The sequence below is a fragment of the Seriola aureovittata genome, chromosome 13 (genome assembly GCF_021018895.1).
Source record: "Seriola aureovittata isolate HTS-2021-v1 ecotype China chromosome 13, ASM2101889v1, whole genome shotgun sequence".
Taxonomy (NCBI): Eukaryota; Metazoa; Chordata; class Actinopteri; order Carangiformes; family Carangidae; genus Seriola; species Seriola aureovittata.
Window position 1 is genome coordinate 3,341,493 of NC_079376.1, and position 25,519 is coordinate 3,367,011.

General features: G+C 41.9%; 2 protein-coding genes across 7 annotated transcripts in view; both read left to right on the top strand.

The window, feature by feature from the left end:
- Positions 1 to 20,292, top strand: part of galnt16 (UDP-N-acetyl-alpha-D-galactosamine:polypeptide N-acetylgalactosaminyltransferase 16) — a 36,480-nt gene extending 16,188 nt beyond the window's left edge. The window contains exons 5-15 of the mRNA XM_056393296.1: positions 312 to 377; positions 3,997 to 4,118; positions 10,203 to 10,290; positions 10,605 to 10,689; positions 11,486 to 11,589; positions 12,662 to 12,788; positions 13,883 to 13,975; positions 14,310 to 14,393; positions 15,316 to 15,442; positions 16,374 to 16,490; positions 19,356 to 20,292. Of these exons, the coding sequence (XP_056249271.1) occupies positions 312 to 377; positions 3,997 to 4,118; positions 10,203 to 10,290; positions 10,605 to 10,689; positions 11,486 to 11,589; positions 12,662 to 12,788; positions 13,883 to 13,975; positions 14,310 to 14,393; positions 15,316 to 15,442; positions 16,374 to 16,490; positions 19,356 to 19,499 (1,157 nt within the window). The 3' untranslated portion in view covers positions 19,500 to 20,292. The remainder of the gene's footprint in view (positions 1 to 311; positions 378 to 3,996; positions 4,119 to 10,202; positions 10,291 to 10,604; positions 10,690 to 11,485; positions 11,590 to 12,661; positions 12,789 to 13,882; positions 13,976 to 14,309; positions 14,394 to 15,315; positions 15,443 to 16,373; positions 16,491 to 19,355) is intronic.
- A 4,293-nt stretch (positions 20,293 to 24,585) lies between these two features.
- Positions 24,586 to 25,519, top strand: part of numb (NUMB endocytic adaptor protein) — a 40,803-nt gene continuing 39,869 nt past the window's right edge. For all 6 annotated transcript variants that reach the window (XM_056393054.1, XM_056393059.1, XM_056393055.1 and 3 more), the window contains exon 1: positions 24,586 to 24,741. The gene's annotated coding sequence lies outside the window, so the exon portion shown is untranslated. The remainder of the gene's footprint in view (positions 24,742 to 25,519) is intronic.

The following is a 25,519-nucleotide window of genomic DNA, read 5'->3' on the forward strand; positions in this document are numbered from 1 at the left end:
AAATGTGCACTTTCTTTTTGTGTTTATGTGTTTCTGATTATTTGCAGCACTGATGGATGTTGTGATTGAATGCGATGAGTTGAGGTCATACTGCGCTGCGGTGTCAGTGGCCTTTCCCGAGTGTGTGTAATGTGCACAACTACGTGCTCGAGTGCCCGTGTTTATGTGTGTTTAAGAGCGGGAATGTGGTGTGTTTGTGGGTCCGTGTGAGTGACAGAGTGTGAGGCGAGGCGGCGAGGGGAGATGTGTTTTTCTCGGTGTGTGTTCTGCTTCCACCATAACATCCCATCTCCTCTGCTCTCCTCCTCCAGCTGAGGACTGCCAGCTGCTCTCTCAGATCCCCAAAGTGCGCTGCCTGAGGAACGGCAGGAGAGAGGGTGAGTGGAGGGACGGGGGAGACCGGAGGGTGGGGGTGGGGTGGGGGGGGATGGAGAGGAGACAGATTGGCTTCATGGAAAAGAGACCAGAGGTGGTGTTCCATCAGAAACAACTGTTAAAACAAGAAAAATAAACCAAATAAAGTAAAATTAAAATAGACAAAAAAAATATTGGACAGGGAATACAGTTTACATGCAGTTACAATAGAGAAATAATAGGAAACTGTTTGGAAACCAATCATCACGTTGTTTAGTCATTCAAATATGATAAAACTGTGACAAAATGTAATTCACCTGATGACTAAAGCACGAAGGTTTCAGCAGGTAATCTACACGCCCCGAGGTTTTATTTCAGACCTATATCTGACCTCTGGTGACCTTGAGAGGTCATGGACCTCAGCCTTGCATTTTTCCAGTTTTTGCCCCATTTCTCAATAATAATCATTTGTTCTATTATTATTATTATTATTTCCAGGTGTTAAAGTAGCTATAGCTTGTTAAAAACACTGAAAAACTCTGCTGTGTCTTCTATGGCATTACATGACTAGCCAGCACATTAGCGAACACTCAGAAGCTAACATGCTAGCTTGGTCTGGACCACACTCATTACTCCAGGAAGAAAAGTCCTGGTTTATAGAAACATGGAGAAAGTTTCATGCTTTAGTCATAAAATGCTCAATAACCTTCATATTCAAGCTGCTCTATAAGTGCTTAGTCACATGGTACACACACAACATTCATTTGTATTCATCACTTCCTGTGCGCAGGTGTACACACCTGACATTGGAAATTCATTTGGAGAAACTCAACTCAACTCTACAAAGTCTGTGACAGTTTTTTCCAATGCTGCAAAACCACAAAGTGCAGAGCAACATGCAGCCCTTGTTACAGTCATCAGCCACAGGTTTCTGAACTGAATTAATTTCATCTCTGAATTAGATTAAATCCAAACCCACAAAAACAAAAGTTCAGCCAAACTAAAAGCCAAAAGCACCAGTGTTACCGGTGCGTTTGGATCTGTCACAATAAACTCCCCTCAGTCAGGTTGCCGCCCGTGCTGCAGCTCTCGCTGCCGACTGAAGGCTTTGTTTGGGTTTACGGACCACATGCTGACAAAACACCAGCAGGTTGGATTTAAGCCAGCGGTTTCCCGACCGGCAGCCGGGTCACATGGTCAGGAGTGAGCTCAGGTCGGCCCTTAAAACAGCGTTCAGTGTAAAAACACCAAACAAACAGGCAGGTCAGATGTGAATCTTTTAACTGGGACAACTGTGGTGAATTTTTAACACAATAATCCGTCCGTCCCTGCGACTCATCTCTTCTATAGAGCAGGTGCAAATAATCCTGTTAAACTCCAGTTTGTGTCGTTTTAATGATCTTCAGACTCTTCAGATGATGAGACTCAGTTTAATTAAACAAAAAAAACAAAAAAATAAAGTGCAAAGACAATTAACCTCTGCGGATCCCTGTGTTATGTTAAATGCAAATTACTGTGATTGAAGACGAACTTTTGATGGAGAAATACACCTTCGCTGCCGCCCCTCCCCCCTTCTTTTCTTAACTTGATTTGCTTTAAAATAGATTCTACCCTCCGCTCCAAATAAACACTTTTTCTGTTGTTGTTGTTTTTAAACAAGCAGTTGCGAGGGTAAAAAAGCAAGACGCATATTGGTTTCTACTTCAGACTAATCCAATTAAGTGGTTTCATTTCTAAAGGCCGGTTGTTTTGTAGCTTTGCCAGCTGAAGTCAGATAAATAGAGATAAATATCTCAGAAACAGATGATTGCCTCTCAACAGATTAATAACTTCAATGACAGAGGTCTTTAAATTGTTCCGGACAAAAACACACGGAGAGCTTCTTCGCATTTGCTTTGTTCTGCAGACTAAGCAGAGCCAGTCTGACCTCTGATAACCTCTCGGCTTGCAGTTTGAATCGAGTTCGACGGCAGAAAAAGTCTTCAGCCATTTAAAAGCATCACTTGTAAACATGATGTCGGTGTCTCGGAATCAAATATCAGCAGTTTCTTTCTGTTTTTCAACGATAATAAAGAAGGATGAATGTATTACAGAGGAGGCAGGGAGGCCGACGTGTCTGTCAACACGTTGCCTCAGCGCGCTGGAATGCAAAGCAGCCGTCTGGAAAACTTTCATCATCATTCCCTCCACCTGGACACGAGATCCTTACCTGAGGTGACAAGCTCTTACCTGTTCACATGCTGCTGCTGAAACAGGAAACAGCAGTCAACTTAGAAGTAGACAAGGCGACGCACGGGCGCTGGGCAACATCAATCAACACTTTTAAAGCAGAGCTCCAGCTGTTTAACACTGGACTTGGTTTTATATATAAGGAGGTTGAAATATCCTGAATTTTAGTTCCTAATATTGGTCAAATTACAAAAACACATAAGCTCAGCCCAACATTAAAGGGATACTCCGTCAATCTTACACATCACAGTGTGTTTACAGGTCTCGGGTCACGTACTGCGCATGTGGGAGAAGTTGTATAAAAGCTTTTGTGGCTCCAGAGGGAGTTGTACAAAATCTGATAAACTGTGTAGGATTAAAGAAAGTCTTAAAACTGTGTGAGGTGGAACTGACAGTGAGTATATATATAAAAATGAATCTGGGGGTGTGGAGTTACCACACTGTTGGCTGTAGCGTTACACTGTGAGTAATGTAGGCTCAGGAAAAAGAATAGGTGGAATAAAAAACACAATGTTTGATAGCTTGATAGACTCCACATGCCCATAAACTTTCAAACTCTCACAGCTAATTTGTAATGGTCATAAATGTGGAGTCTCCAAATCGAGGATGAGATGATTCAAGCGAAGTGAGTTGAACTGTGAGTTTATTTACAGGGTTTAACGTCACAAAGAATAAAGGTCGCAGAAATAAAATGCAAATTAAAGAAGAGTAAAAATGAGCTCTGTAAGTTTGACAAGAATCTTAAGTTGAGTTGTGAATTTGATGGAGAACCGGTGAAAAGAAATCTAGATCAGTGTGAGATCTTGTGGAGGACCCGGTCAAAAGCTGAGCAGCGGCATTGGAAGTGGTTCAGGGAAGTTTGGTGAAGAAATGGATGAAAATAAAGAGTGACAAATGATCTCAGTTTCAGACTACGTCCACTATTTTAAAACGGCGTTTCCAAATGATAAAGATCTCCGTCCTGAGCATTCATGTACACTGGGCGCGCATGAGCCGGTGTAAACAGGAAGCAGATTTGCCTCCTCTGCAGTTGTTTAGTTGCAAAAAAAAATACGAACGAGCAAGAACAAAAACAGCTGCAGCGTTAAAATACAGAATTTAACTGAACAACAGCTGCTAGCAAAGACGACAAGGTCAGTTAACACTTGTAATTCATTATCCATGTTGTATTCACCACCGGTAGTCCAGGCTGATGAGGGCCAATCAGGGAGCGTCATCGTTTACAAAAGGTCTTCACTATGACGTGTTAAAGCAGCGGAGTGCAACTTTAACAGTGACCCAAAAAACGTGCTTCGGTTTCACGGCGGCATTTTCCTTTTCAACATCGGGCGACTCCCTCCCTGTTGGCATCGAGTTAGATCCAACGGTGGTTTCTGACTTCAGTGTCATTCCCCGCCCTGTGCTTCCCCTCAGGTCTGATCCGATCGCGTGTGCGAGGAGCCAACACGGCCTCGGCCTCCATCTTGACCTTCCTGGACAGCCACTGCGAGGTCAACGCCGACTGGCTGCAGCCGATGATCCAGCGAGTGAAGGAGGTACAGTCTGCCGTCATTCACACTCTCCAATTAGACTCTTATTGCATGCAGCTCAGCCACACACACACACACACACACACACACACACACGCACATTTTGGAAGTGGAACATTTGCTTTTTCTTTTTTCTTTTTGCCCCTGTGATGTAACGCTTCAGGGGAATTTGCTCCTTTTCAGGGCAGATTTTATAGGCCATGATGTAATACGTTGGCATCGCGTATTGTTAAATAAACACTCAATTTGTTCAGCTCAGATTTAAGTCATTGTAGACCAGATGTCACACTCCGCTTCGCCACTGCTGGAAAGAGCACGGTGCCATTTTCCCGACCGATGTGTTTTCCACTTGATGCGTCTCACTAGATTAGGTGGTCTGTTTTGTGTCGCAGCCGTGGTTTGTGTTGCGCATAGTGACAGCGTTGGCTCCGGCTCCATGCTGCATGCTGGGCTCTTTTCTGATTCCTAATGCGGTGGGAAGATTCTCACAATCACCGCATCCTAACAAATTAAGTTATGCAGCCCACCAGGGACACCGTAGCACCGCATCCACACATGAATGTTTGTTCAGATGTGCATAGGATGAAATGCAAAACCAGCCACTCTTCATCATCAGGGTGGGGGATGGGTGGGGGGTATTTTCAGGCGAAACTTCGAGGGTGTTTTTGGCTGTCAGCCCTCACTATCTTCTCTTCTCTACCAGTGTCATGTAAACACATGCATCCACGGACACTTAAGAGAACTGTGAGCACTTACTGAGACATGAGGGCCTGGCGTTTTGATAAAGAGAGATGTAGCTGTGGAAAGAGAGCTGAATCACTCAGTAATGACTGATAGAGCGTTGCTGGCTCTCTCCTCCCTCCCCTGACATTATGAACCTGCAACTGGGCTCTAACCAGCACAGCTGCTCCCCCCAAGTCTGCTGCCAATCTCCCATCACAGGCCGAACACTCCCGTCGACTCTGCATCGGGAACTGTTTCATCTCATATTTCTCTCAGTGATCGCGTCTCCTCTCATGAGTCTGACTCTGAAGACTGAGCTGCTTCCAATGCGCCTCATTACTTCGCCCACTCCCTTTTCCGCTCTGGTTTCAAGCCGGCGCTGCATCTGTATCCGCCACCTCGATTCATTGGAAGTTCTGTCAACGCACAAAAAAACACTTCACTCAACGCTGCCTTTTAATCATAGAAATAGTTCAACAGTCTGCTGAGCGTTAGATGAGAAGACTGATACCACTCTCTGTAGCTGGAACCAGCAGCTGCTTAGCTTAGCTTAGCTTAGCTTAGCATAAAGGTTTGCTGTTTCACACAGGTTCATGTACAGATGAAAAAACAGAAGATATAATATGATTTAAAGGTTTTAGTTGGTGGATTTTGTTCCCTTCAGATACAGCTGTTTCCCCCTTTTCCCAGCCTTCATGCGAAGCAAAGTTAACCATCTAATGTGCTGGTTCCCAACCCGTGGGGCCACGCCCCCCTGGTGGGCCGTGGAGGTATTGCAAGGAGGGAACCACTGCTCTAATGAAAGTAGCTTCATGTTTCACTGTATGGACATGAGAGTGCTGTCGTTCAATACTTCTCATCTAACTCTCTGCAAGAAAAGAAGTGACTCATAATGTCGAACTGTTCCTTTAAAAGTCGACGTATTTACTCGCAGTGTAAAAAGTGAGCAGTCACCTTGCTGAAGGACAGGATCTGCAGTTTGTTCAGAAAGTAAACAAACCAGACACAACAACCTGAACTCATTCAGAAACTCTGCATGCAACAAAACTCATATTCAAACCACATATTCAGAAAATCTCAATGTTTTATTCAGCAGCCTCGACGCGCTGCGAGTGAGTGTGTGCACATTGTCTTTCCGTACACTCATCCCCGGCTCTGAATCATCCGGCTTGTATTACAGTCTCTTGGTCCGGCGGTCATGAGAGCGCAGGGCTCAGCGGTAACGCCGCAGCTCCTCGGGCCTGGATTCATTCATCTTCCCGCCGCCACGGGCTCGTGTTCATAACGGCCTCCGGGAGCAGGAGTGCTGATGGGGGTGGGGGGTGGGGGGGTCCACCGTCCAGTCTGTTCTTTAACGATGCTTTTCATTAAAACAGCAACTGAAAAAAAGCTTTGAAGTTAATTAGTAATTAAGTGCCAATAATGAGCTCTCCGCTCACACATGTTGAGGGATTACAGCTGAAGATACAGCCTTTAATATTCACTCCCTCTGGTGTGGTCTTTGTCTGACTGGGTTGAGGTGATAGTTAATACCTTCCGTACACCACAGAGAATAACGGTAATGTGCTGAAGGAAATCTGCCCCCTCAGCTGTACACTGAACACTCACAGTAGCTTCTGCCCGCTCTTTCTGGAAGGATGGAGCAACAACTATCTGAAAAACTCCGGGTTTTAATGTCTCCTTCTCGGACATGCTCCTGATGGACCGAGCAAACACGACACCTGTCTCCTGAAAACTCTTGATCAGTGTTGTCAAACATTATAGATTATAGAATCTATATAGAATCTTAGAAAGAAAAGATGACTGACTCCAAAAAGAATTGGGAGAAAAAGGATTGGAAAATGTTTTTTATTTAGCCAGTAAGGCGGATCCTTCATAAGACTTATTGATCATCCCATGACCTCATATCTGTTGGTTCTCCCCCCCTTTTTTTCCCTCCTGTTTGTTATATGTTTGTCCCCTCCCTGTTGTTCTCATGACAAAACCTTTCTGTCTTGTCGACTCTCTCGTCACCAAGATCAACCTAATTCACAAGAAAGAACATCACAGATGATAGCAAAGTGCAATAAAAATATGTTTTTTCATCTTCAAACCCAGGCGCCCTCTCATGTGTCTCCTGGGACCCGACTCCAGGGCGGGAACCATTTGTCTAATAGACCAAAAACAATTAGCATTTCAGATGAGAACATTTCTCATAAGCGGCGCTGCTCTTGAAGCAGAAAGTCTCTCTGATGAAGTGAAAGCTGGAGCCAAAATGTTCCGTAGGCTGCCGTTAGCATGAGAGCCAATGAAACAGGCAAAAGAAGAGGAATTCAGTATCACTGTGAATAGCTGTTTATTTTAACTGCAGTCAGACCGGCCTGTGGGCCGGGGGGGCGGAGTCAACACTCAGGTCGTTAACCTGAGTTGAAGTAGCAGAACCAGTAAAGTTATAGTTGAGTCAGTACAATGTAGTGAAAGTCTCAAAAGGCGCCTGTCGCTTTATTATTAACTCATTATTACTGATGCAGGGTGATGTTAGGTTTTTCCTTTGTCATTATGCCGTAGGTCGCTGAGTTTAGATTAATGAGAGAAACAATTCATTTAAACCGGTTTCCGTTTCTGGGCGTGGTGAATCCCGCACAGTCTGTCTGTTATTGGAAATATGGCGGTGGATAGGGACAAGAAAAAGGAAGGGGAGAAAAAAAGAAATCAAAAGTGCCATCACGGTTCACCAGGAGGCCGCGGACAACCAGGGTGGAAAGCCCAGATTTAAACGATTTCAGCATGAGGCTGCGACATTGTGACGGCGTCTGAATAGTTTGTGAATGTGCTGCAGGAAGTGGCAGAGGATTAAAATACCCCAGTTTAGTAGAAATACCTCAGTACAATACTAATACCAATGTATAGCTCTATAGCTATTAACCCTCTGAGGTCGACGGATGTTTCTATCAATATCTACAACGTAGACGTGGTTTAAATGTTGTTAAAAATCTGTAAACTCTCCACTCTCGGTTTCATATTCTGGCGAGATCGTACCTGACTCAGAGGCGGAGCTAGAAGGCTTCAGAGCAGAGAGACAGCTGATCACTTGCAGTACTACAGATCTGTTGCATTTTTAATTGATTGTATTGATTGACCAGTTTCATTCTTAATCACTCAAGATAACAAGTGTTGAGATTTTAACCTCATCCACTGCTGCCTTGTTTCTGTGAAGTCAAACATGTGATCTGCACCACCAGCGGCAAAATACTGTATCTCCACATGGTGTAGGCGGTACAAGCACGAGCAGCAGAGGAACATGATTCAAGGCCGAGGAACAGAAGCCTGGCTCTTGACCTTTAACCCCAGCTGGACAGTGTGTCCTCTGTTGCTCTATTACTCAGACCCTGATGTGACATTACTGGGTGATGAAGCAAAGGGACAGAGATCTCCATGTCATGTCACACGTCATGTGGAGAAACTCGTGTCGAATCACAGATAAAGCTTTTTAATTCTCTACTTTTGATATAAATCAGAGCTGTTTTCCACAGAAAAGAAATAAGCTTAAATTCTTTTATCAAAAAAAATCACAGCACTCTCACTCTGTAATAGATTCAAACACAGAAAAGAACAAAAGAGGAAAAGAGAGCAGAGATATCCAGAGATCATCGATGACATCCACTTTGGAAATGCAGCCTCCTCACACATTACGAAAATCACACAGCCTCATTAAAAGCCCAATAAATGTCTATTGCTCGAAGCTGTTGAGAGCATCACTTTCCAAATTGCTCTCTGGCAGAGTGGCGTTTCACACTCGCTCTTCCCCCGCACTTTTTTTTTTTGGTGCAATGAGCACAAAGTTCAGGTTGGGTTCAGATTGTGAGCAGAAGAGAGGGACAGCTCTAATTGGAAACAGTCATTTGCGGCGTCCCGATGTGAAGCCGTCGCACCGATGCCTCATGGGCAAACGGCGGCGTTGGCACGGACGCGCTCTCGCGGACAGATGCAGGCGCCGCTCACACGCAGAGACTCATCAGCGATCAGCGGCTCGCTCGCTCTGCTGCGTTCACCCTGGGCTCGTGTTGCTGGTGCAGCAGGAGGTTCAGAGTTCACGTCCCATGAATCCCTGTCCACTATGAACTGTGGGTAGAACCCTCTGTGTTCTGCGCAAATAACTGGTGCATTTATTTATTTTATTCTCTCTTTATTCTAGTTTTTATTCTAATAAGCTGAACACACAAAAACACTGCAAACATACAACGGCGCTCTGTTACCAGTAATCATCTCTGCTTATCAAAACCACAAGATCCTCAGGCAGTTAATCATCAAGCCTGGATTTCGCCACATATTCCACCGGGAGACGAAGTCATTGCCCTCACAGGGTGGTGCAATATTTAATATTCATCAGTATGCACTGATTTATTCTCTTGACACACGCTAAGACAACTTGATTAATTTGCCGAACTTCAACATCCTGAGAAAGATTCTCATCTGATTAAAACGTTGTTTGATGAAATGTTCTGGCTTTAGACGGCGTGTCGTACCTTTTTCTTATCTTTACTTGGTCCAAAGTCAAATTTATCACGGAAAAATCCAACGGTGAATGAAAAGTTTATAAAAGAGACAGAATTATTCTGATAAAGAGTCAGTGTTTCACTCGGTGTTAAATGCACCCGAGGCGGAAAAAGCAACGTAATTGTCATTTATATTCTTTATTTGCTTGTTCCCTTTTAATCGTTAGACAGAAACTGTGCATCAAGATTTAACTACATCTTACAATGACTGTTCTGCATGTCGTGTTTTTATTGATGTCAAATCTAATCTGCACCACAGAGGGAGAGGATGCTATAAAGGATAAAAGTTGTGATTTAACATTCTCTGAAGAAGGAAGTGAGAGTTCAGTGTGTGATATTACACTGTTTGTTTGTTGTTTGTTGTAGAAGACTTTTTTTTGGGGGGGGTGTTTATCTTATCTGTTATATAAAGGATCTATAAGTGTTCATCCTAATGCTTCAAAAACAAAAGGCTGTTGAGCTTTTTAACCATCAATGCTGCAAAAAGAGTTTTTAAAATATCAAATTGCGAGTTGGATAAAAGCCATGCCAGCGTTATTGACATTAGCAGGATAGATAGAAGTGAAGCCACTGTGACGGTTAGATGGGAGCATTTCTGTTGGTAATCTCTACACAACATGTTTTCATTTTCATACCCACTTTCTCACGTTCTTATACCGAAAATATGTCTGTGATTTAAATGTAATGGATTCTAATATAAAACATGTTGACTTCCATCCTTGCAAAGGCAGCACAGAAATACTCTGAGGAGTTGAAGTGCGACACGTTTAATCACGTCAGTGGAGAGTCTTGATGATGATGATGATGTGATGTGTCTTCTCCTCCCGTGCAGGACCATACGCGTGTGGTCAGCCCCATCATTGACGTCATCAGCCTGGATAACTTCGCCTACTTGGCTGCCTCTGCGGATCTGAGAGGAGGTCAGGACGCAAAAAACACACAACAAATCACAAACAGCACCAGATAATAGCGGAAAACCCCTGCTTCACAAATACCTCGATGAGACATCACCGTTCTTCGCCAGATCAACTGGAAGCCAATAACAGATTTTAAAAGTTTTGATTGAAGTCACTCTGGATATAAAGTTTGTGAAGATAGAAAGTTTTCATTCCTGTCAGGGTTTGTAGCCATGATGGGTTTGAACGGTGGGGGTCATTCTCGCCGTCTTCTCGGCTGCGTCAGGACTGATGTCTGCTGGGTTTGACTCGCTGTCTCACTCTCGTTCTCTTGTCAGGGTTCGACTGGAGTCTCCATTTCAAATGGGAGCAGATTCCCATCGAGCAGAAAATGGCGAGGAGTGACCCCACGCAGCCAATCAGGTACGTCTGCTACTCATCATCACCCCTCTTCCTCCTCTTTCATGGTGCAGGGATCCAGTGCATGTGTACATGGTGCAGTATATCATGTATATGTATGAAATATTATTATTATTCATTCATTAATACACTGGGAACCACTTCACAATAAAACCACCCTTATAAAGGATTTATTTTTTTATTCATAAATACACAATTATGAACAAATTGTAAGACAGTTTTCACACACTAATGCAGGCTCACTATTTGGCAAGATCAAGTTAATGCTTACTACCATGTATAACTGGTAAAAGGAGCCTTATAGCAACTGATTAATAAATGGTGATGTGTATCACACTTTTACCAGTTATAAATGTTTTTAACTGATAAATAAATGGTTTGTAAAAAGTAGATGAAGAAACATAAAGATGGATGGGGGAAGAATCAGTCTCACTATTTGACAAGTTCAGTGATGCTCGAAGACAAAAAGGTCAAATTATGTTCAAATCATGTCGTTAGTTGACGGATTTCTTCTTGTTTAACAATATAAAACCTTTTCTGTCTTTTATTTTCTGTCACGTGGGAACATTTGTGATATCTCTTGTTTACAGATTAAACTTTTACCCGTGGCGGGATTCAGCTGCTTTATAACCCCCTGAAATATAGGAATCCACACTCAGTTACTTACTTTGATCTGTAGTTTTCCCCATGGATATATAACTCGGATTGAAGTACGTCAAACTCATCTGCAGAGTTAGAAAGCTGTGCCGTCTTCAGGCTCCTAAAAACCTCGCTGACTCCTTCCCTCCGCTCCCTGCAGGACGCCCGTCATCGCTGGTGGGATCTTCGTCATGGACAAGAGCTGGTTCAACCACCTGGGCCAGTACGACACCCACATGGACATCTGGGGAGGGGAGAACTTCGGTGAGCTCACTGATGATTTTGAACTTTGTCTTGAATCAGAATAATGACTTTTTATTCATCATCCTCCGCAGAAATCCCACTCGCAGTGTCTTTAAATAATTAATACTTTGGCATTTTGTAAAAGAGCTTTGCTTTAAATAAGTGGTTAGAATATGGGAAATAGGAGGATGAGATAAAAAGCCCTGAACTGGAAAACTGAACCAGATTCCTATATGTAGTTGTCTCTAAACTTAGACATGCCACAGGTCACTTAATTTAAAAGGAAAATCCATGAGAGATAATGGGTTTGACCTGGATTCACCCCATTAGTGTGCACAATGAGAAGAATAATGGTTTTTCCCCATTCAGCGTAAACTAATAAAGAGTCTCGTGTTTACAAGAACAAAAATCATTCATTTACCAAAAAGAAAATTATGTTTATTCAAGAGTGAAGAAAAGTGTTTGTTTGTGTGAGAAACTCACAACTGAAGAGTCACGAAGTTAAATTCATAAATAACAATGAAATGTTCAAAACTGGAGAGTGGAAAAGTGGAAATTTCAACATCTTAATTCCCTTGAAACATTCTCAGTCTCAAAATCATCTTTTTCTCTGTTGAGATCATACGAATGAACAAACATCATATTTTTTGTGATTGTTATGTTTTAAAAACATTTATATACTTAGGTTTCTCTGCGGTAGCGGTTCTTTTTGACGTGGGTGTTTTGTTCTTTAACTTTTAGTTTAGCTGTTTGTCGTCACATGATGCTGTCGTCATGGCCACACCTCCCTCCTGCTGCTGTTGACTGTGTCTCCATTCTCCAGTAATCCGTCGTGTCGCGGCCTGTCTGACTCCGGACGACTGCAGATCCTTTTGGATGCTGCGGAGGTCGAGCAGACAAACGTGTCCTCGCAATTAAAACAAGGCAGCAGCAGGGCGTTAACTCTTCGGCCACAACAGCTTTCATAGTATTGATTAACAGATTATAGTGATGTGCTGCATGAAAAATGAAGCAGGTGAACAAGACCAGGCTGGAACTGGGGTGGTGCAAGTTAAACGGTGTAACGTCTGCATTCTTTGCCGCCCCCTCGCAGAGCTTTCCTTCCGGGTGTGGATGTGTGGAGGAAGTCTGGAGATTCTTCCCTGCAGCCGTGTGGGTCACGTGTTCAGGAAGCGACACCCGTACGACTTCCCAGAAGGCAACGCTCTCACCTACATTAAGTGAGTGGGTCGATCTGTGAGAAAAACCTGGCGTCCTGTGTTGTTACACCGCATAACGATTTCCCAGCTGCAGAGAAGCTTAAAATCTGAAGTGTCGCATGTTGCAAGTTAAGTGCCTCGGCGGACGCATTTCACACATTTCACACGTTTTGACCCAGAAGTGGCAACGAGTGGGATTTAGAAAAGTCATTATAGACCTCATGTCATTTAAAAACAGGACACTGACTGTTAAACTCCAGATCTGACCTTCTCTGGAGGGAGAAACGTTCACAGGAAATGATGTCGAAAGATCAACAGTGAAAATACAACTTTATTAGCCACCACTTCACAGTAAGACTTCCCTTACAAAATGATTTACAATTAGGTTATTCATTCGGTTGTCAACACTTAATAAATCATAATCGTAAAGTGTAAAACACATCATCATTTATTAATGAGTTACCAAATGTCACATCAACGCCTGTGATTATCATGAGGACGGCTGCTGATAGTGTGTTGAGTTAGACAACACAAGTATGAATCTGATCATTTGATATAAGATGATATAAGATAAATAAATGATATAATAGTACGATAAATCCTTTATAAGGTTAGTCTGATTGTGAAGTGGTACCCTGCTCCCTGTGCTCCTAGCACCAATATCGTGATTGTTAACTACTTATTAGCATTCATGAGCAGTTTAGGAAACAAAATTAAATGCAAAATAAAATAAAGAAAAATAAAGTTTTAAAAGGCTTTATTCTGCCCTGAACACACATAATAAATACAGTATATCAGCTGATGCTGAAAATATAGATGCAGTTTTTGTATAAAAATCTTGTGCTTCCACTGTCAAAAACAAGCTGAAGTGTTCTGAAAGAATCCAAAACCTCAAATCTCATCTTCCCGTTTGTCTTCACTTGCAAATACACCAGGAATTTAAGGATGATGAAATTCCTGATGGAAACTTTTTTTTATTTGGTTGTTTATTGGCTTCTCTGGCGTCTGAGGCCGTCTGTGTCTGCGACACTTGCCATTAGGTTTTGGCTGCAGGAATGCTGACAGCTCTGTCATTACTGTTTGTCTGAGCAGGTGTTGTGTCTGTGTCCGTGCAGGAACACCCGGCGGGCTGCCGAGGTGTGGATGGACGAGTATAAACAGTACTACTACTCTGCCAGGCCGTCGGCCCAGGGCAAGGCCTTCGGGAGGTTTGTACCTTCATCATCGTCTCTCTCAGTGTGTTACAGAGGCAGCGGCTCATTAGCTGCAGTGACGTTTGCATGAAAGCTACTGCTGTGTTTGTGGATTACAACAAAAAGCCCTGATTAGCAGAAATGAGTTGTTGCTGGTTTAACACTGCTGTTAGTAAAATCCCATTAGCTGAGTTTGTAGCTGAGTTTTTCTTCACCAAGCTGCTGATTGTCGTCCTCTGGGCTCCACACGGTCTAGTTTCCTGTTTGGATTTAGCTCTAACTTTTAAATGTCTTTCTCATCCCTACTTTTCCCCCCTTCGTGTCGACATCGCACCTTTTGTTCACGCAGCATCGCCGACCGTTTGACCCTGCGGAGGAAGCTGAACTGCAAACCTTTCCGCTGGTACATGGAGAACGTCTATCCCGAGCTGAGGTACGACACGTCGCCGTAGTCCATGTTGAATCATGTGAATGGCATTTAAAGATTCCCTCCAGGCATGTTTGAGGGTTTGGACAAATAATCTGCTGAATATCTGAATAATAGTTTGTTACAAATTCTGAAAACAACATCTGTGAATATTTATAATTCATCATTTTGACTTGTTTTCAAATCACATTTTTCTAAGTCTCATAATGGATCGTGATTGTTTTGAAAGCTAATTGTGATGTCACAAAATCCTGCTTGTGCGTCCGGGTGTTTAGAGTTTTAATTAAATATGTATGCAGGTTGTCTCATGTCTGACCTGTGGGCCTAATGAAAATCTTAATATTCTAGTTGTGCTGTGTGTTATCTAACACCAAAGAGAACCAAGGTTTTCTTCCAAACACCATTAAAAACCAACAAATGGAAAGTTTGTTCACCCGTGTTTGTTTTGATTGATTATTGGAGGAGGCCAAGAGCCAGAAATGAGGCAGAAATCATTTTCAACCATCATTTCATATCAAAAGAAGAAGAAAAAAAGACACAATAAGAAATGCACCAGGGATTTCTTTTCTTTTTTCCCCAGCACAAAATAATCTTGAAACCCCTCGGGGTGCCATGACCCTCAAGTTCAGAGCCAGTAATCTAAATATACAGCAGGGTCTGTATCTGATTTGGATGGGAATCTCTTGATGGTTTATCAGCGTGTGTCCCACCAGCTTGTTTCTCAAGAAAAAGCTGGATCTATGGCTCCTTTCCAGATAGCTGCAGTTTCTCAAATCGTAATCATACATGTTGTAATAAGGCAGATTACTCTGTGGTGGTGTGATTCAGTTACTCAACAAAGCGAATAGTCAGTTCAATCCAAATGTTCTCTACTGTCGTAACACGACCTTTCGCCGACCTCTCTCCTCTCTGTGAACGCGTCCCTCAGGGTCCCCGAGCAGGAGGCGGTGTCCAGTGTGCTCAAACAAGGCGGTTTGTGTCTGGAGACCCGTGGGACCGACATCCTGGGCCTGGCGGAGTGCAGGGGCATCGGAGCCAACAGGCCACCATCACAGGTCCGGACTCTCAGGAGACTCCCTGCTCCTAAAGTCTGAATTAATTGCTTTTAAATACAATAAATGTGCAGGAATTTGACCTGATGACGCAGACGTGCGGGCGTGTTAACATTTAACACGCTGATGTGAGGATATAGAAGCCGCAGGGACGATTACATGGATCCTTGGAGGTGTAGAAAATGCAGTGACTGCATGACTTAGCAATGTTCTTTTGAGACAAATGAAGGAACATAAATGGCTCTGATATGAGATACATTCCTCATGTTGTGTTTTTCCTTTTGGAAAATATGACATATTTATCAACAGGTTCATCTTAAGCTTCGTATCCTGTTGCCAAGGTGAAAGAAAACCTCGTCTGTTGCTGGGTTACAGAGCTGAGAAACATATGCTAAATAAGGAAGAACGTGCTAAAACCTTAATTTAAGTTTGGTCACATTAGTCAACATTTATCACTTCTGCGATTTTACCGTCAACTTCATCACAGTTATTATTAGTCGTTCGGTCGACACCTCTACTCTGCGGTTCAGATAAAAACAGGCAAGTGATACAAAAAGATTCAGGAGTACATCAGCGACGAGGAAACGTGGCTCAGGCCAGTGAATGTGAGAGAAACTTGGAAGAGCTCTTTTCTTTCCAGGAAGCAAATCCAAGCGAGTTCCTTCATTTCAGACTGCATCTCTTTAAATCAGCTGGACAGAGACATTTTGGTTTTCTGATTGATAGCAGTGCAAATATGCAATGCAGTAAAGTTAACTGCCTTGGTGCCAGTGTTTACACAAACCTGTGGGATTGCTGTGCAGTATGGAAATCATTTATTGTGATTAATTGTGAGCTAAAAGGTCGTTATGTCAGATGTGATATTTGTGCATTATAAAAGAAAAAAAAAGTTCCTCTGAAAATCTGAGTATGTGTTTTTCTCTGTGTTTTCCAGAGGTGGGAGCTGATAGAGCCGCTGATCCGACAGCAGGACCTCTGCTTGGCCATTTCAGCCTTCACAGCGGGGTCAAAGGTCAAGATGGAGCCCTGCAACACAAAAGAGCCCAGACAGGTAAGAAGAACGTAGTAATAATAATAATAATAATACATTTTATTCGTAGGGCACCTGCAACCTTTCATGCACCAAGGGCTTCACATGAAAACAAAACACTGATGTAAAATGAAAAAACATTAATAACATGAATGTAAAAGGAGAAGAAATAACAATAGAATAATAAATTGAATAATAAATCATTAAAATAAAATAAGTTTACTTATAGACGGCAAAGTGCATCATTGAAGTTTCCTCTCTGACATCTATAGCTACTGCGTTTTGTAGGAGTGGCATTTGTGTAGTTATGAGGTAAACAAAGGGTTAAACTAAGGATTAACAGCAGAAACAGGACTCCAGGCTTTAATCTTCCGCTATCAGTCATGTTAACAGAAGGTCTTAGGTTAGTATAGTGGAACCATCCACTCACAGCGCTGAACTCGGACCGATCTGAGTGGATCTGGAGATAAGAGGTGTTTCCGGGACAGATGCTGAGCTGCCGGGAGGCTGACGCGATCCGAGCGGCCCGATTGGTGCAGCTCCCTGGCCGAAGGAAGGGAAGTCCAATTCCTAGATGCTCGTAGAACGAGCGCTCCCATAACTCCAGACCCCACCCTGTTCCTCTCTCGTTTCTGCCCTTTGTGAATGTCGAACACTCGCATCCCGTGTGGACCCCGCGTTGGCCGCGCGGTTGATTTACGACATCGCAGAAGGGAGTTATTAACTTGAACCATGTGTATGAGTGTGTGGGACTCCTGCCAGACCATCCTCTCATCTCTCTGCAGGCCCGCTGCAGTCCTCCGAGAGTTCACTGGGAGATTAACAAGCAATCAGTTTGTGCTGTGGGAGACATTTGGCTCCTTTGTCCTCAGTGTTTAATCCCATAGAAAGGAAAAAGTTACTTGTGCTCTTTCTTGTTTCTGACTTTGCTGTCTAAATGAAAGAGCACTGAAGCGTTTAACTCTGAGCAACAACAGATTTGTGGTGCCTTTTTTTTTTTTTTATGTTAATATGTGTCACATTTCATCATTAATCCAAAACAGATTATTGACAGATGTTAGAAATATGGAGCTTTCATGACATCAGTATAATGAGAGGGTTTTCCCTGTAAGTTTTGCAACATTTCATTTTCTCCGCATAAATTTTTTATTGAGTGTTTTTTTGTTTTTTTGTAAATAATTTCTTAGTTTAATTCTGGAAGAATTTCATTAGTTTGGGTTTTACTGGAGATGCTTTGTCCGATCCTGGTCTAGAAGCTGTTCTAGAGGCTCGTCCAGCAACAATAAACAGAATGAAATACTTGGAAAGTCTTTGGCGTGAACGAGCTGCATTTCAAGACAGAAAACTGGCTCTGAATCTTTTCTCTCTGCGGCTTTATTACACATTTACTGTTGTATATAATATTTCAAGCTTTTAAAACTCGACTGTTACATTTTCATTCCCTCCCTCTCTGCACGGTTACACAGAACACACACACACACACACACACACACACACACATACAGACACACCCCTCTGGGATTTTAAAGTTAACCCCTCGTTCACCACCGCACTTTGATGCTCCGCCTCCACGTTGCTCAAGACATCTGTACGTGGCACTCTGTTGCTCTGCTGCTGCTCCAACTATTTAATCAGCGAGCTAATGAGCAAACCACTACTATCAGCTGATTTATAGACTGCCTGTTTATGAGGGACACACTCTCTCACTCTCTCTTACTCTTGTTCTAAAGTTTCTTGCCAAACTCGCTCCGGCGCTTTTACACACAGCGACAAGGTGATTGGATTTATGGAGATTAAAAAAAAAAACTAAAAAAAAAAAAAACATCACAAGACAAAAACTAATCTGGTGCGTTGGTAAGAAAGAAATGAAATTAAATGACATGTCTGAATCCGCCTTATCGGAGTGCGCTCTGATTGATTGTGGGGAAGGGTGAAGGATTAACTGATTCAACGATAACCACTGATAGACATTAGCAGAAAGTATAAAAATAAAGAATTACAACGGCTTTTTCACACCAATTTTTGCAGCAAGGGTGATAATATGAATTGGTAATAAGCTTTAGCCTACAGTTAAATATACCTCTTGATATTGTATGGATCATGTTCTGTATTCAGGTTTACAGTCCTGCAGTGAATCCCGCATGAAGGTTATAATGTTCAGTGTTTGTTGGACAGTGTGGATATAGTGCTGTTAGATTATGTTGCATCATACTGAGAGCTCTCTGTATGAAACTTAATCACAAGTATTAATTACTTATTTGTTTGCACATTTAAAAAATGCAACTATAATATATAATATGTTATGTACAGACAAATATTCACATACAGACTGGAGCTCGATGCATAGATTAGTCAGATATTATTACAAACAATATATTATTGTCACTGTTGTATATTATATTATTGGATTAAAAGCATTTACTTAATTGGATTAATTAAGTTTAAATACTACTAGGTAATTAGTCGCAGTGCATCACATTTCTTTTTTATTTCCCCCTGTAAGTTACACTCCAGCGCTGCTGATCTCAGGAACTAATGGAGCACGTACAGGACGTTTATCAGCAAAAACAAATAGTTTCTTGTGTTGTGGGGTGGCAGGCTGCCGTGCACTGCAGCTTGCTTTTACTTTGATTTTTCCACTGTGAGTAGTGGCGGTCAATCATTGGTCTGATCACTGTAATCCAGGTCTGACTCAGTCCATTACTCACTTCTAACATGAACCTCCGGTGCTGATACACATCATTCATGTGCAGGGAATATTACACAACAAAGGACGCACGAGGACGTGTGTGCTTTCTCTAAAACTGAACGACAGAGATGAATCGATGTTTTTTCCGTTTTTTCTTCTCTCTCTCTCTCTCTCTCTCTCTCTCCCTCTCGCTGCAGAAGTGGAAACCAAAAGGCACGGCTCTGCAGCACATGGTCAGCGGCCTCTGTCTGGACAGCAACACCCCGACGGGTCCCCCAGTCATCACACAGTGTCGCCCCCAGATGGCCAGCCAGACCTGGGAGCCACAAGTTATCACCTGAGCCACCGCTGATGGGGAGGAAGAGGGAGGAAGAGGGAGGAGAGGAGCAGATTCTGGACCCGGGCCTTTGGGAGGAGGGCTCGGTGGATCACATCTGCACACTGTCTGTCGCCTTGCTGAGGGGTGAAAGGAGTGAGAACTGTACTTTTGTAATGTCAACTTCAAGCTCCCGCTCGTTGTGTCTCGGTGACGAGAGCGTCGCTGACAACATTTTAAGGTCTTGCTGAGCAAAACATCTGAGGTCCTTCGTGTACAGTGCTTCGTCCTTCCAGGATGCTGCAGTTCTTCTACGTAATCTTAAGCTTTTCACTGAAAACTGTTGCACATCTCACTTTTTAATTTCTCTTATCTATCCTGGTCAACACTTTGCTTAAAATTGGAATAGTGTGGATTGCCTCAGAACAAACGAGTGCATACTGTGCTGCAGCAAATGTGTTGAGGTGCACCTGACCTCCTCTGAGTCAAAGTCCCTGCTTGTCTTGTTGCCTAGTCTTAGGTCGAGGCGTGTCTGATGACTGTGTGGACCAGGGCAGCTTTATGTATCGCCAACTAAAATCTGAAGCTTTTTTTTTTTTTTTATTGCTGAATAGCAGTCTTGAAAGCACCATGCAGAGCGCCGTCAGGAACATTATTTATTGTTTTGCATGGTCAGACCCAAAGAATGTTTTTTTTTTTTTTGTTTTTTTCTGTCTCTCTACAAAGTTTTATGTAAATATTTGAAGCAGATAATGGCTTGGTTTTTGTGTAAAGTACTCTATATGTTGTTTGAAAAATAAAATGTGGTAACAAAGGAACGATTGTGCTGTTTTGGTCTTGAATCTACAGAAATCATCTCAAGTGTGAGACATCTATTAAACAGATGTTTCAAACAAGCATTAGTATTTTAACAGTGTAGTTCAGATGCTGGTAGCGTCAGCAGGTTAGTCTGTGAGTGAAATATTTCAACATCTACTGTATTAATTACCATGGACTTTGGCACAAACCTTGATGCTCTCCAGCGGCTCAATATTAATGATTCACAGGTTAATCCCTGACTTTTTATTTTTTATTTTACTCTCACTTATCCAAAACTTCAAGCCACGGCAGCATAACTCTGAAACCAGTTACAGAACGTGTGAGCCTAATGCTAATAGTGTGTTAGCATGCTATAGAACTTATGAAGTGTAGACATGTTTTCATACTAAATGAAGGTTGCCACATACTAAACATAGCATATTATCATGCTAACATAATATCAAAAGGAACTCAACTAAAACAGAACATTATAGGCATCATAAACAGAGACGTAATGTATATATTATATCAGACTAAAATGTTAGACACCTTACCCCCGGGATAAGTTAGGGCTAAGATCAGTGTTACCATGGTAACTTAGTAATCAGTGACACCTGCGCTGACCAGTGGCACCCAACAACAAAAGAACAGGAAAACATGGCTCATATATGTAGTTTTCTGACATTGTGAAGGAGAGAGCGAATCAGACTTTTATTTTACTTCTTATTACTTTTTGCTGAATTTTCAAAGTAAAATATCCTGGTATCTTTTGAATTCTTCCACTTTCTGCTGAGGGTAAACTGAGCTGAGCGGTTGGATGTGGTACCTCTGTCGGCCTATTTTTTTTTATATTGAAAAACATCTTAATTTACCCAGAAGTCATTGTACCAAAGTCCAGCTTAAGATACTAAAGAACTAAACTGTTTGTCTAAGAGTCAGAGTCTGTCTTTGTGAAAGTGGCCCCTGGTGTGTGAAGAGCATTACAGCCTCCTGGAGACTCTGCTACACTTTCTACCTGAATTAAAGCTCTGCACAACAATACAGGTGTTTCTAATTACTGGCTGATTGGGCCTCTGCTTGGGGTTGAACATGTGCGGTGGTTTTGTCTGAGGTGATAAAAGGTAGAAGTTACACTGTGCAATAAAACCAACAGGAGAGAGACGGATGTGTCTCTCTGTGACACAACAAAGCAGCTTTACGTATAATAGATTCATTTGGTGTTGTAAATTCATGGAGACTTCTTTACAGCTTTCTCTATAATTCACCTCGGATATGGCTGACAGCTTGATAATTACCACTTTGAGATTTGAGTTCAAACACGATGTAAAAAAAAAAAAAAAAAAAGCTGATTTTAAATAATGAGGTGACAAAATCAACGCAGATGAGGTTTAAGAAAATGTCACGCCCACACAGTTCTGAGGAGAGGTCTAATTAAGCTCATTAAGTGAAAACACCTGTGTGGGCGCACCGTGACCGTGAGGGGGCTTGTCACATTACTGGACTTACACTTTATGACCACATGGGGGCAGGATATCACAACAGATGTGTGAGAGGCTCATCAGCAACATTTTATGACTCTGACCTTGACAGGTTGATGGATGAGCGCTTGTTGTAAAAAAAAAAAAGGAAAAAAAAGGGAGTTATAAAGAAGATTGGGTTTGAGATCATTAAGAATTAAAGGAGAGAGAGAGAAAAGGAGATAATGTTTGTGTTTGTGTGTGAGACAAAGAGATTCACAGCTACTGCAGATAAAACACATGACAATCATCAGTGTAACAGGCTTGACAACTTTGTTAACCAAAGCTTTTTTCTTTTTTTGTTGGCTTTGTAACCTTCCAGGCCACAAACCGCACTACACTGCAGATTAATACGCTTCAAAGCTATGCCAGGAATGCAACTTAATGCTGATAAACTTGTGGCCTTTTAAAGGGGCCGAGGTCTCATCTGCGTGGGGGGGGGGGGGGGGGGGGGGGTGAATGTGGAAAGACGCTGGAGAGAAGACAATAAAAAGTCAGATGAGTGTTTAAACACGGTGTACTGAGTGTTGTTAATAGACATCAAGAAAAACACTTTTTTAAGATCTCTGGTGTGAAAACAGGAACCACATTAAGACTTTGGTGTTATCCAAATGGACTTTTAAAATGTGTGGTTTCACGAGTTCCCTCACTGCCGGGCCTTATTTCCATATCAGCCTGATACATAATATATGATGAAGTGTCAGTGAGATGTCTGACAGATACTGGATGCCAGTGCGGACAGCTAACCCAGCTCACTTACACACACACTGCACAGTAAGTACACTCTTTTAGATACTTGTACTTTATTTGAGCATTACCATTATATATATAACAAGATAACTTATAAGTTATATATAACTGACATGTATGATGTTTAAGTTGACATCAAGTTGATCTTTGGATGAAATATAAATCAACTTCATGTCAACTTAAACATCAAACTTGGACATAAACATCAAATCTGATGCACTGTTATTAAACAATCATGGCATACAATATACTACCATCTATTTCATTATCATTTAATCTGCTCATTATTTTCTCACTTAATCAATTAGTTGTTTTGTCTATAAAATGCGAGAGTGTAATGAGAAGTATTCATCATAATTTCCTACAGCCCGAGGTGACATCTTCAAATGTCTTGTTTTGTTTTGACCAACAGTCGAAAAGGTCGGGATAATTACTTTATTACAATGCATGACAAAGCATCAACAAATGAAGAGTAGATGAATTTTCTCTCAATCCAATAATTGTGCTGCTAAAAAATTCAACTCAAATACAAACCTAACATGCTACTTGCACATTAATGCATCAGTAATAATCCAGAAATATTATCAATAGTAATGATGTAAACAATATTCTGTGTAACAAGTACTTTTACTGTTGAACTTAACAGTAAAAGTATCAATATCCTGCATTTAATATTGGTAAAAGTTGAATTTACTTGAAGTATTAAAAGTAAACATACTCATTCTACAGACAATTGGCCCCATTAACTGATATACTGCATTAAAATAAATGATATTATTAATAAAAATGAGTCCATGTGTAACCAGCATTGTGCTGCTGTAGCTGCTCAAACTATTTTAGTCCAGTGGTTCCCAAACTAGGGGTCGGTCCCATCCAAGGGTCACAAGATAAATCTGACGGGTCATGATAATGGAACAAAAAAGAGGAAACACAAAGAGACACAAATCTGTTTTTCAGTTTTGAGACTTTTCTCTAATCTTTTTTTGGAAGTATTTGATCAAATGAAAAACACATGAGAAGTTTCGAGGGGAAACTGTAAACAAGTCGTAGACATCTATAAGGTGTTAAAAGCCAAAAGAAAATTGGAAACCACCAGTTTTATCTCAAAAAACATATTGTATTTATATATGAAAAGAAACTAGCAGCTGTCATATAAATACAGTGGTGTAAAAAGTACAATATTTTGCCCAGTTATACTCAAGTAAAGTACAAATACTTCAAAACTGTACTGTGTTTGAGTAAATGTACTACATTTCACCACTGGCTATGTGATCTAATACTTGTGTATGAAGATTTAATAGATCTGAGTACTTCCTCCATCTCTGCTGGAGACTCACAAGGGTATTACATTAATCCACTGTGTAAGGAGCTGGGACAGAGAATCCAGCTGTGGTCCCATCTTTTACTTAAAGGAATACAGCGACTGCAGCAGGAAACAAATTCTGCAGCTAATTTTCAATAATTTGAGTGATTTAATTTGAAATGTTTAGAGCTGCAACAGTAAATTATTTAGGAACTATTTTGAAAAAAGTCGTTCAAGTCAATTTTTTTTTTTCTTACGCAAAAATGCCAAAACTTTTTGGTTACAGGCTCAAATATGATGATTTACAGCTTCTCTTTGTCATATATCATAATAAACTATATATATTTGGGTTTAAATTATTGGTTGGACAAAAAAAAAAAAAAAAAATGCATTTGTCTTCATTACAAATTTTCACCATTTTCTCATGGTGTCTAGACAAAACCATTCATCCAGAAAATTAGTCAATCAGAAATCAATAATGAAACAAATTTTAGTTGCAGCCCTGGGAAATATCAGCGAAGGAGCGCAGTGTGGCAGCTGGTCACTCCCTTGCATCGATAAATCCCACTGAGAGCTTTAACCCTTGCTGCTCTGGTCGATTTGTAAGAAATGCACGGAAAGTCCAGTTTTGATCCAGGTTGCATTATCGATCTATCGATCACGTTTCGATCCGCTCGCGCCGGCCAATGAGGTGCGGCGGGGGCGGTCCGTTGCTAAGGAGGAAGTTTGGTTGAGTCTCCGAGTAGCAGCCATTCAGCGGCGGTGGCTGAAGCGATTGGACTGCGAGCGTCTCTCCCTGCACTTTCTGTGGAATTTGAATTATTTCGGCACGGCACGGTTCGTGATACATAGGTGACGGCATTAGCGGGGCGTCTTCTGGGTCGCAGCGGTGATCACAGGTAGGTTGAAAAAAAAAAAGAGTAACGGCTGTTTTAATTAGCCCGCCCCGGTGAAGCTTGTTAGCTCGCCAAGCTAAGCAGCACTAGCTTATGTGTGTGTGTGTGTGTATATGTGTGTGTGTATGTGTGTGTATGTGTGTGTGTATATGTGTGTGTGTGTGTATATGTGTGTGTGTGTGTGTGTGTCTGTGTGTGTGTGTGTTTTTTTTCGGATGCGGCACACGCAGCTATGTTAGCTCCACGGCTCTTAGCTCCCCGTAGACCCAATTACATGGCGTTTAGCTCGCTTGCTAACCCGACTAGATAACAGAATGAGACATATGCGAGTTGTGAAGCTCCATCCCAACTCGGATATTGAATATTGGATATTGGGGGAAAAGGTCTGCCTCTGTCTCTACCGAGTGAGCTAGCTAGCTAACGTCAGTTAAGAAGCTAACGATTCTCAACTTACCTGGTTAACTTTAAGGGATGGACGTTACTCAGCAAAATAACGAACCCAACTCGCACTAGAATCACGGGATAAGCTTTCACCCAGCACGTCATTTATCGTGTCATTTTCGGACTGTCAGACGTGCGGCTTGTGTAATGTCGTTACAAAACTATGCTGTCGTTAACAAGCAACGTTCATTTACAGTTTAGTGACTTGGCAAGTTTGTGTAAATGTGTCCAGCTGAAAAACTGCAAACGGCTAAAACGCAGGACAGCTCGTACGTGCAGCACTCAGCCATCAGACAGGTTGATCGCCCTGAAGATATAAACCGTGACTCATAGTCTTAAC